The sequence below is a fragment of the Lotus japonicus genome, chromosome 1 (assembly GCF_012489685.1).
Source record: "Lotus japonicus ecotype B-129 chromosome 1, LjGifu_v1.2".
NCBI lineage: Eukaryota > Viridiplantae > Streptophyta > Magnoliopsida > Fabales > Fabaceae > Lotus > Lotus japonicus.
In genome coordinates this window covers 69123511-69135716 of record NC_080041.1, presented here as the reverse complement: position 1 = coordinate 69135716, position 12206 = coordinate 69123511, and the positions used below count along the sequence as shown (strand labels likewise).

General features: G+C 37.0%; 1 protein-coding gene across 2 annotated transcripts; it reads left to right on the top strand.

Annotated features, from left to right (window-relative positions):
* The first annotated feature begins 2086 nt into the window (after nt 1-2086).
* LOC130743485 (uncharacterized) lies at nt 2087-11989 on the top strand. Of its 2 annotated transcripts, XM_057595746.1 has the most exons (6): nt 2087-2904; nt 6310-7156; nt 7731-9081; nt 9378-9458; nt 9713-10477; nt 11509-11989. In XM_057595746.1, the coding sequence occupies exons 1-6, from the start codon at nt 2367-2369 to the stop codon at nt 11512-11514; spliced, it is 3588 nt and encodes a 1195-aa protein (XP_057451729.1). In that variant the 5' UTR covers nt 2087-2366; the 3' UTR covers nt 11515-11989. The 2 variants fall into 2 exon arrangements, with proteins under 2 accessions (XP_057451729.1, XP_057451723.1); XM_057595740.1 differs by lacking the exon at nt 11509-11989 and having other exon boundaries at nt 2088-2904; nt 9713-10712.
* Nucleotides 11990-12206: the final 217 nt, after the last annotated feature.

Here is a 12206-nt window from a genome sequence, read left to right as displayed (position 1 = left end):
TGTTGGCAATGGTTATGGAGGATGTCAGACAATGGTGATAGTGGAAGGTCTCGAGTAGTTCGGAGTTGTGTAAATGATGGTGGTAATGGATGGTAGGGATGTTGGAGGGTGCAGTGTGGTGGTAGCATTGGCGGAGGGTGTCTAAGTGGTGACAGTGTAAAGACAATATAGATTGTTCGGTGGAGTTGAAGTGATGGTGGTGGTGAAAAAGGGGATATGCGAAGAAAAAAAACAGTGGGTTTGGTTGTTACATGTTATCTTATACTATAAATTATTTTCGAAACTAAAAAGTGGCAACTCCTTTAGGTGGCAGCCTCCTAGATTTGTCTGATTTCGCTTTACTCTTTTTTTCATACTATTCTTAGTAACCTTATGAATGATTTTCGAAATAACAATAATGTGTCTCATAAATATTTTGAATTTCAAATTGATGTATCTTATAAATATTTTGAATTTCAAATTATTATTTCGCCTCGTCAATATTTTAATATACGAAAATGATGAATTCGTAACATTATGATAAAAAATTGATACAAATTGATACTCCATCCGTTCCAGAAAGATTATAGTTTATGGTTGTGACACAAAGATTAAGAAAACAATTATTGATAGTACAATTTGACTAGATTGCGCTTATTTATGATGTTCTATTTCCAAGGATAGTACTGGTAACTATATCAAGAATTGCAATAAACATAGTGAATAGATAAAGTTTAATAAATAAGGGTATAGAACGGAAAAAATGGGGAAAATGCATTGGCATCCTAAACAAACTATTTGAGATATTGAAATCATACTCAAAACTACAAACTTTCTGAAACGGAGGGGGTATAAGTTTACAATAACTTATCTCAATTATTTCATTATAGAAAGTTAATATATGTTGTCCCAAATTTTGATCATTATAGTTTATAACTTTCCTAACAACATTTGATCACATTTATGAATAAAGACAAAATCAAGTTTAAATATATTAATAAGTATTGTATATTTATGAGTCTAATAATGATATCAAATAATAGTGGAAATCAAATTCAAATTTCTCTTCAACACTAATGTAATTCGTTATCTCTTATAATCAGACTATTTTGATTCCTTATAACTAGACTATGTTGAACATTTAAAAATAAAATCTAAGGTTTGATATTATAAATACCCAAGTAATCAAGTTATACATCCAACAATTTTTCTTGCACGTGATTTTTTTTTCTATTGTTCTTTGTTTTTCAAAAAACCTAACCTTATGAAGGGCACCACCTAGAGAAGCTGCCACTTTTTGATTTTTAAAATAAATTACAGTATAAAATTCGTACCTTCATATTTCAGCCCGTACATGACACATGTTCAATACTAGTTAAAACTGAAAAGCATAATCATAAAGTCATGTTAGTGGTTTTAAAAGTTAAGCTCATATGATTTTAAAATTAAGTATTTTCACTCTATTTATATATCAAACACATTTTATTTTAGATCGACACGATTAGCCGGATATGACAAACTTATGGCCAGATTTTCGAGTGTGCAGCTCGTATACGTCTCATATGAGAAGAATAACACTCTGAATTGCTTAACTCGTCAAGCGGGGAAGGACAATACTCAACGACGCGTGTGGAAGGACCCCCTCCTTTTGTCTTAGCGTCGTTGTACCTAATGCTATTGGTTACTTTTTTTTTTTTTTTTACTTTTCCTCTTGTAAAAAAAACATTTTTTTTTTATATTTACATTAAAAAAAATGGAAACATGGTGAAACCACACGTGTGGTGTTTTTTTACTTGAACCACATTGATTGATGTTTGAGGTTTTGAAATGCTTGTGTGTACTTGTGTTGAAGAAAGTAAATCTAGATACCAAAAGGAGATATGAGTTTGAAGACACACAACAACACAACTAGTAAAGAAAGGTCGCACCTGATCATTTAGTACCACCACGAAACGCCGTGTCGTATCCTGATTGGACAGAACAGCGTGACCTAAATTCACACCCCGCGCCGCACAGGGACACCACCGCCATTAAATAAAATCAGCAAGGGCAATCCCGTCCACACAAAATCCTTCCTCAGTCACCAAAAAACCAAAAATACAAAACGATCCATCATCATCCACACACACACAAACACACACTCTCTAGAGAGAGAAAGGTAGAGAGAGAAACAAACAACCCTTTCTTTCGATTCACATTCCCATGGTGTTGTTGTTGTTCCACATTTAACCTTACCTGACCCGTTTCGCGACCCGATCCGTTTTCCGGTGGTGATTCGATTCGATTCTCTGTTAGGGTTCCGACATCGAACCACCGATTAGGGTTTTGGTTTCTGATTCAGATTCATTTTCAATTTCGCCGGTTAGGGTTTTCTGGTTTCCGCCGCGATGCCGCGCAGTTCGAAGCACAAATCGAGCAAGCATAGTTCCAGGGACTACTCCGATTCCGAGAGAGATTCCATTGTTAAGGATCGGAGGAGCAGCAAGGAGGATGGCGGTAGCGGCGTGAAGGCGTCTAAGGATTCGGGCTCTGGTGAGAAGAGGAGGCTGGATTCGAAGGACGCGGCGGCGGCTGCGCATGGGAACGGGGAGTATTCTGATGAGTACGCTTCGTCGTCGAAGCGGCGTAGGGATGGAGGTGGAGGTGGAGGGGATAGGTGGAATGGCGGGGAGGAAGGGTCGAAGAAGTCGAAGACCGTCGGGGATTCGAAGAGTAGGAGGAGGGATGAGGGCGTGGTGGAAGGCGAGGAGGTGAAGAGGAGTGGTAGCGGGAAGCATAGGGATTCGTCGTCATCCGGTCGGAGAGAAGGTGTGGCGGAGAAGGAGAAGGAGAAGGAGAGGAAGTTGAAGGATGGTAGAAGTGAGGAATCTGTGGAGATTGATGACCAGGATCAGCGCTTGTCAAAGCAGGTTTTTGAAAATAATGGTAAGGTAACACATAACTGATTGATTTGTTGAATGGGTATTGTTCCACTTGTGATGAATCACTTCTCTTGCATTATTTGTATCAAGTTCATTTTGCATTGTTTGGATGAAGTTCATTTTGCATCCCAGAATTTGTGCTAAGTTTTCAGCTTTATGTGTGTTCTATTAGGATCAAAATCAGTTATTTTGAAATTTTGAATGCGTTGACTCTCAGCTTGTCATGAAAATTGTGAATGACCAATTTCTCTAGTGGCTAATGAGTAACGACAGAGTTATTTTGAATATCAATTTCCAATTTTTGCCATACAGTTAGTTATCCACAAAATGCTTTCTCACTCCTTATGGTCCACTATCCTTGTTCTCTGGAATATGTATTGTCCTATTACAAATGGAATTCTCTCCTTGTCCCTTCCATTCTGGATTCAATGTCAGTGTTCTTGTGCAAGACATCCCACCAATTTCATGCACTGTGATACTCTTTTGGAAATACAAGCCTAATGATGATTCTCTTTATTTATATGGTTCTGTCAATGTTTTTCTTCCCTTGTTCTTTCCAACGGTATTAGTCTATTTTTTTATAAGGGATGAGGACTTGAGTAATGGAGCTTATATAGTAAAGCCATATATCACATTATAGGAATAGAAAATAGAAGTGTATAGCACAAAGCATTGTTTTTGGTTCAAATATTAGTTGGGTTGTTGGGTAAATGCTTCTCTGCATTTTCTGTTTAATGTTATATTCACCTTATGCTGATTCATGTGAAAGTTAGGAATATATGGTTAAAAAGTAATTGTATATCTAGCATTTTGAAGTTTTCCATTAAATAAAGTGTCATTCTATAATGGGAAGATAAAATGTTTTTGACTTTTTTTAGAACAATACACTGCAGTGGTTGAATGTTGCTAGCAGTTCCATGGGCCATATACCTCTATTGAAATGATAAACACTTCATGTTGAGTTTCAAGTCCACAATTGGATGTTTAAAAACTGGATGCCAAGTTGATCATTATTGATAATTATAATTGGATAATGTCACTATAATCCAAAGTTGCAAAATAAAGTAAATGCCCCTAGATGATAAGTTAAAATTATTTACCAAGACAATTTACAGCAATGAATGTGGTATTTGGATCCGTTTTTTGTCAATAGCATGGGAGTCCTTTTATGGAAGAGACACAAATTTCATTCATACAGGACCCGTTATTTTTGTATTATGTCCACTTATTTTATTCTAGTAGAAATGGTATTTTGCTCTTATCACATGGTCCTCTTGTGTTAACTAATTATTAAAGGAGAGAATTCAAATCATTTGTACTTGTCATATTGATGTCAAACTTTGTCAGGATTTGTCACCCATGCCATGTATGCAAAACTTGTCTTATTGGTGTGTATTATTTTCTTCTTGATATGGACTGACAATTGAAAGCACTTAAAAGCACTTTAGGCTGGTGTGCCAATGACAGATTGGTGCATTGGAGTTTTACCCTTTTAGGTGCATATGAAGGTAACTGAACATATAAGTTTTTTTTATATTACAGATCGATTGTAGTTATTATCAAATGTCAAAACTTCATTGGTTTGGTTGACGTGAATTAGGCCTGGAGACTGGTCATATGGTAGATTAATATGATTGCATATGGAATTTTGAATGTTAAAATTATTTTTGAAGAATATATCAGTATTAGAGTATATATTCGTGTATTAGTTTCTGTTTGTATTAAGTGTTCTCTCATAACTGTGAGCTGTTATGACTCAAGTCTCTAAGAGCTTTAGTTAGTTGTTAGCTCTGTTGTATAGAGTTGGTTACAGTTGTAACTCATTAGCTATAACTGATTCAGTTACAGTTGCAACTGATTAGCTGTAACTAAATCATTTACAGTTAGAGTTGTATAAATACATGTTTGTATTCTGAATCAATTATTGAATGATAACTTATAGAATTCATTCTTCGATCTCTCTCCCTCCTCTTCTCTTCTCTTCTCTTAGTTTCTTTCACATTCTAAACAATCAGTGGCAAGAATGGCAAAGCCTATTTTCTTTTCTTGTGAGATCTTAAGATTTCTCGTTACGCAATCATTACAGAGTGATTGCTGTATCATGTGTTGCAGATTTGGTTCTCATGTTTTACTGGATTTGAGTCTCTGTATGGGTGATGTTTTACTATTTTAGTAAAGGTGGTTTTGCCTATCAACCTGGCACAATTGTATGGTTGTTTTCCCTATATACTGAAAACTAGCTGTTTGGAATGAGTATGGGTAACGAATCTTGCTTGCACATGTTATTTGTATGATTGCATTTGTGTATATTTGAAACTATGGGTGTCCTTTTGCTATCTAATTTTTGCAATTTGCATCTTATAAGGATAATGCGGCTTTCATTATTTTTGCGCACATATATATGTTATTTGGGCTTTGGCTGATGACTAATTGACATCGCATTATCTATCATGGGTTAAGATTGTTATGGTTTCTACCTGTTCCTGATTTCATTAAGGCAATTTAGCGGTTGGATGTGCAACGGTATTGCAGAGCTTTATTCCGCTGAAGATTTTTTTGTTTTATGTATTCCTTTCTCAGTGTTTTTGTTCAGGATGCTCCTGTCCTCTCTTATTTCTTTATCATACCCAAATTAGTGATAATCATTTTGGAAGTTCTTTTATTTCTTTTTGGGAAGTAGTTGTTACTGATGAAGACCCTTAACTCTAGATATAACTAATAAGGCTTTATTCTGTTCTCTTTACGATATTTAGATATAAATTCTATTTGATCCTTTTGGAAAATACCATATGATGAAACTTATATTGTACTTTTAGCTTATGATTCAGCTGGTTCTTCATAGGAATCTATCATTCTACTCACTATGTCATATTTGCTTTTGATGAAGTGTGTGTTGAAATTGTTTTGTCCTGCTATCTGCGTTGTTTGAAAATGTGGTGGTCAATGAATAATATATTTTCAATTTAAGAATTTAACAAAACAATTAATCTCAACTCTTCTATACCAGCTAAACTGAATATCATGCTGGGATAAAATTAACAATGTTGTTCAACCAGGGGATACGATCATGTCTAAATGAACTTTATAAGCCAACTTATGTTTAATTATGAGATATTAAATTAATACCAATTTATCCCCATGTGTCAGGTTCCGCAGTTCTGAATGTAACTTATTTGAAAAGTTAAAATTTATGTGAGTGTTGATTTGCATATAAAGTAATATGAAACATCCCACGGTCACAGCTTATATGCATGAAGTGCATTTGGAATTGTGATGTATGTTTTGGTCCTTAATTTTCATGTTCTTTCTTGTAAACATGTCAGTATGATGTACATTTGTGTATACAACTCTTGATTTCTTCACAAGGCAGTTTGCTGATTTTGGTCTATGTGGCTATGTGTTTTTGCAGATTCAAAGAAAATTGATGAGTTGCGAAGCCCTGAACTTGATAACCAGCTTGAGAGGCGAATGAGGAAGAAAAGAGATGACTATGGTGATGGTGATAAGCATCAGGATGATGTTGGGGATGGTTATGATAGACGTTTGTCTTCTAGGGATGACATTGCCAAGGATGGAAAGAAGAAGGATGATAGACGAAAAGATGAGAAATATAGAGACAAATACAGGGAAGAAATGGACAGGGAGAACAAACATCGACATGACAAGCAACGTGATGAGCGCCCTGCAAAAGATCATACTTCCATTAGGTCTGATGATAAGTATACTAGGGAAGAAAAGAATAGTTTAGAATCACGACAAAAGAGAACAAAGCATCCAGAAGGTGATAGGGACCATTATCATGATCGGGATGGAGAACGAGACCGAGACCGTGATTCTGAATCTGTTCGTGATCGTGAGCGCCATAATGAACGTGATCATGATTATGATCATGACAGGGATCATGATTATGACAGAGAGCGAGATTGGGACTGGGAACATGACCGAGACAGAGACCGTGATCGCCACCGTGATCGTGATGGGTCACATGTGGATGATAGAAGTGCTAGAGGCAAAGAGAGTGGGACAAAGAAAAAAACTTTTGATGATCGTGATGATTATAGTGACTCTAAATCTAGAGCTGTCAAGAGCTACTATCCTGATGCTGAGAAGAGGACTTTGAGCAGCAATAGAGCTGATTCTGATGTTGACAGGGGAAGATCTCAATCTCGACATGCCCATGCAGATTCCACTGGGACTAGCAACAAACACCGATCCTCTCCTGCCTCAAATACACATATTGGCAAAGATGAACATAGGTACTTTTCATTATTTTTTGAAAGTTTAGTTGGAGCATTGCAATCTCATGTTCTGTGTTTTTCGTTAGGTGGTGTTCCTTTCTGACTTTGTATTTTTCTTTTTTTTTGTTTCATTGGTTTTACAGAGTTGTTACTTTTAAGTTGTGCTACATGATTGCTGATAAACAGTTGTCATGTGATTTGCTTTACTTTGTTCCAAGGAACTTTTAATGAACAATTGTCATGTAATTTGTTTTACTCACCTCCAAGGAAGTTTTTGATGACAAGTATATCCTACTTGTTTAAATCATTAGCATTGTTAGTGAACATTACCTTTAAGGCGTCTTATGTTTTTAGTAACTTAGTTTTACATGATTGTTTAAATATGAGATTTTTTAAGATCAATGAAGAAATCTTTTGCTTAACCAACGGAGTAAATAATAAACGTCAGTTTGTTGATGACGATTGAAATATTGCTTCCATGATTTAAATTGTTTGGTAGTCTAACTTTTACTATTGCTCATAAAAGCTTGTAAGTATGGGAATGGTGACATGATCATAATTGTAACGGATTGCCAATTTCCCCATGTTTCAGAAATGCAAATGCTGAAGATTCAAAGTATAGAGACTCAACAGTAGAACAGAGAACCAAAAGTTCAAGAGAGGGCTACTCTGGGATTTCAGATAGAGGCCCTAAATACAAATCAATGGATAAACCCATTAAAATAGATGAATGTCCTGCAGGGGACTTGTCAACTGAAAGGTCTTCCAGTGCGAAGGCTTCACCCATGGGCCTGATTGAAAGATCTCCTTCATCAACTAGCATCGAGCGCAGATATGTGAATAAAAGTGGTGTTAAGCGGAATCTTGAAATTGATGAAAGTGGAAGGAGGAGCAGTAATGATGGAAGAGATTTCTCTACTTCTGATGATAGACATGGCCGGGAATTGACTCTAGAGAAACTGGATGAGCCCTCTCAAGCAGACTCATCTTTCTACAGTAGGACTAATCAGAGCAATCCACCAGTGATTCCTACCCCACCTGGTTTCAGGACTGCATTAGACAGGCCTTTTACAGGTTCCATGGAGGACGATGTTAGAGATAACTCTAATACACGGTACAGAAGAAGTAGTGAACATGGATTTGGAAGAATGCATGGCGGTAATTCCTGGAGGGCAGTTCCAAACTGGACTTCACCAGTACCCAATGGATTTGTTCCGTTCCCCCCTGGGCCAGGTCATGGAGGTTTTCAAGCAATGATGCCACAGTTTGCATCTCAACCTCTTTTTGGCATTAGGGCTCCGATGGAAGTCAACCATGCTGGCATTCCTTACCATATTGCTGATGCTGACAGGTTTCCAGGTCACTTGCGTCCACTTGGGTGGCCAAATATGATGGATGGTACTGGACCTGCTCATTTGCATGGATGGGATAACAGTAATGGTGTCTTTAGAGATGATACTCAAATGTATGGTGGTTCTGATTGGGACAGGAACAGGCATTCAACAAATAGTCATGGATGGGAATCTGGTTCTGAGACTTGGAAAGAACAGAATAGTGATTCAAAGAAAGACTTACCTTCCCCAGCCTGCAAAGATGAATCAGTTCCTGCTGTGGTTGACAATGGTTTGACTGATCAGACCATCCGTATGTCTCAGGATGAGCATAACCGGGATGAATTTCATGATAAGTCTCCTGAAACTAAGCTGACCAGTGTAAATTCCCCTGAAAAAGTACCTTTGAACTCTTCACCCACAGCTGCTCTTGAAAAGGTGCCTGATACTTCTACACCAAGTGACAATACTACTCTTCTAAGCCGGTTCTACCTCTCCAAACTTGACATTTCAGTAGACTTAGTACTGCCAGAATTGTATGACCAGTGTATGTATACTCTGAATATTGGCAAGCCCGTGGATGCAGTTGCTAGTACAGAACTATTATTGAAGGTATAAATTTTAGAAAACTTTCTTGCTTCCCTTTGTGAACTTATGAAAAGCTTCTACAAAATTGGAGTTTTTGGGGTTTCGGGGGTGGGGTGACAATTTTGAGGCAAATTATAACTTGAAGTTATTCAGAGCAATGTCCAACTAATATTTAGTTAGCTAACCTGTAGGGAATTGATTTTGACTTGGTTATTTGAGTGTTCTTGTATTTATTTATATTGAAAACTATTTAATATTTTTTTGTAAATTAAATGCAAAAAATGATCCCTGACGTTATCAGTATTTCCTGCTCTGTACAGAACGGTTCGAGTGCACGGCAGAAATTAGCTGCCTCTTCATCAAAGCGACCTTTTCCAGCAATTGATAATTCTATCTTCCAGGTAAAACTATTTGGTCAGTTATATGTCTGTTTACAAAAATTCTCAGTTGGTGAATATATAATAATGCCCATCTTTCCTTTAGACTTTTAACATTGTGATCAATCTCCTCTTACTCCCAAGTGCTGTAATAATATTTACTGTCCTCTTGAATTTTAACTAAATGAACATGTCCATTTTGTTGACTTCAGCTCTATGAATGCATAAATACTGAACTAATGGATTCTTGATGGCTGACTATTTTTCCCAATGTGCAGAGAGCCATAGGCATTTACAAGAAGCAAAGGGTGAAACTGCCTAATGGGGGTGATGTAGATGTAATTGCAGTATCCAACCAGGTGCAAGTGAACGAGTCTGTTCCTGTTCCTGGTTTGGAGAATAGGCAAATTTCTGTCTCAGCTTCTGATGGAACAAAAGATGTACTAATGCCTACATTAGAACCAAATAAAGTCGAAGTCCTATCCCCTGCAAAGGAGCATTTGGAAGAGATCAATCAAACATCCAGCCCAATGGAGCAAGATCATGATTGCACCCATTCTTTGAAGACAGGCATGTATAGTCCATCTTCTGGTGCCGAGAACCAAGAGGCAGGTTTGGGAGCCCCAGAGAATGATGTCACTTCTGATAAGGTGAATTCAGGGGACGCGGAGGAGATTCACTCCACGGCATCCAAAGATGAAGCTGAGTTACCCCCCATGGCATCCAAAGATGAAGCTGAGTTACCCCCCATGGCATCCAAAGATGAAGCTGAGTTACCCCCCACGGCATCCAAAGATGAAGCTGAGTTACCCCCCACGGCATTCAAGGATGAAGCTGAGTTACCCCCCACGGCATCCAAAGATGAAGCTGAGTTACCCCCCACGGCATTCAAGGATGAAGCTGAGTTACCCCCCACGGCATCCAAAGATGAAGCTGAGTTACCCCCCAGATTGCAGGAAGAGAGTGATGACATGAATACCAAAGCCACACCTACTGATTCTGCCCAGTGTGCAGATGAAAAGCTGGGTTTTGGTGACACAAAGGTTAATCCCTTAATTTTTGAGGATGGGTCTTCCAAAGCTTGTGATGCTTTAATGCATGGTTCTAATGAGTCTGAGTCGCTTATTTTAAGCCGGATACATCATTCTCCTGAAAGTACACATTGAGACAATCTCTATATCTTTGCTTTTAATCATCATGTTTTTAATTTCCTACCCCTTTTTTGTTTCTATCATTTTGAGCGAGGAAATAAAAGGAAATGGCATTCTCATTCCTAGAGTAGCTATCTTCAGACCCTCTGCATTTCATTCCTATTCTAGCATTTCTGCATGAGCAGGCTGCCTGCCATAGCAGCCAGTCTTTCTCATCGAAGTTGCTCTTCTCTTCTGCATGAATGCAATGGGCTTTTAAGATTGCCCTTCATTTCAATTTATTCAAATGAAAGCTTTTACAAATGAATTTAAAGCTGGTATTATTCATGACCTTTTGTTTCTCCTTTTTGCATTTGCAACTTATTTGGTCTCGATTTATTCAAACCACATCCGCTTCCACCTTTTTTATCTTTGAACTTTGCTCCGGTATACTTGTTTAGGGGGTGGGGTGCTATGATTTTTCGGTAGGATGAGGAATGTGATTAATTCATCTTTTCTTTTATACATATTTTTTTAAAAAATAATTCACTTTTTCAATTGTGATCAACATAAAAGACTTGATCATAGTTTAATAAACAGTATTTGATTTTCTGAAATATTATTTTGTACCAATGATGGAGAATTTATGGTTGTCAATTTCTTTCACATTGGTGATTTTTTCTTAAAGTAAAGGATCGTACGTTTAGGAGATTTTTAACAGTTTCTTTTTTTGGAGGGAGGGGTTAAAGTTAATGTTTAAATAAAGAGAATTATATAATAATTAATAAATAAATAAATTATAGTGTTATATTTATACAAACTAATATTTTCTAGCTTTTATTTTGAAAAATTGTTAAATTTAGTTCAATACTTGTTATGAGTGGTGGGTAGGGTTATTCTGTGTTTTGGATGACAAGGGATTCATAGTGTTTCTGTGATTGTAGATATAAAAGGAAGGGTTTGGCTTCGTCGTCCTGGTGATTCAATGGTGGGGTTTGATGTGGCAGAGATAAGGACTTGGTGGTTGTGGGTGTTTGTGCAGGGTTACTGGCTGGTTCAAGTGGTTGCTGCATGGATTTGCTGGTTAGGCTATTGTACTGTGATTGATGGTGGTGCATGGATTTGCTGGCTAGGCTATTGTACAGTGATCGATGGTGATGGGCAGGTGGTGGTCGCAGGTTGAAGAATTTGATGAAGGCACGACGATTGTGGGCTAAGGAAAGAGGCTTAGTTTGATTCTAGGCTATTGTACATTGATTCTTGTCAATGAAAATTAAAAGAATGTCACATGTAATACTTATATGGATTTCTGCCTCATTTAAACTAAAAACTAACGTCAGGGATCAAGAACAAAAGTTGTGATTTTAAAGGTACTAAAATGAAAAAATTGCAAGGACTAAATTTGAAATCAAAGATATATTGAAGGGACAAGAAACCTATTTAAACCTTGCTTCTTTTATCTATTTATTTTTTTCAAAATAATTGATATGACTTGTAAAATAAAGGAAAATATTATGTGAATGAGATGTTTTGCAAAATAAGAAATCCTGTGACTAAAAATAGAATCGAAAGCAACAGACATGTTTGATTGATTGCTGAGATGTTCTAGATTTCAGTTTTAAAAAGTGAAAGATAAGAACTA

Coding starts and splice junctions, on each gene's coding strand:
- LOC130743485 (XM_057595740.1), top strand. CDS start 2,367: ATGCCGCGCAGTTCGAAGCACAAATCGAGCAAGCATAGTTCCAGGGAC. Junction 2,905..6,309: donor GCAGGTTTTTGAAAATAATG/GTAAGGTAACAC, acceptor GTGTTTTTGCAG/ATTCAAAGAAAATTGATGAG. Junction 7,157..7,730: donor ATTGGCAAAGATGAACATAG/GTACTTTTCATT, acceptor CCCATGTTTCAG/AAATGCAAATGCTGAAGATT.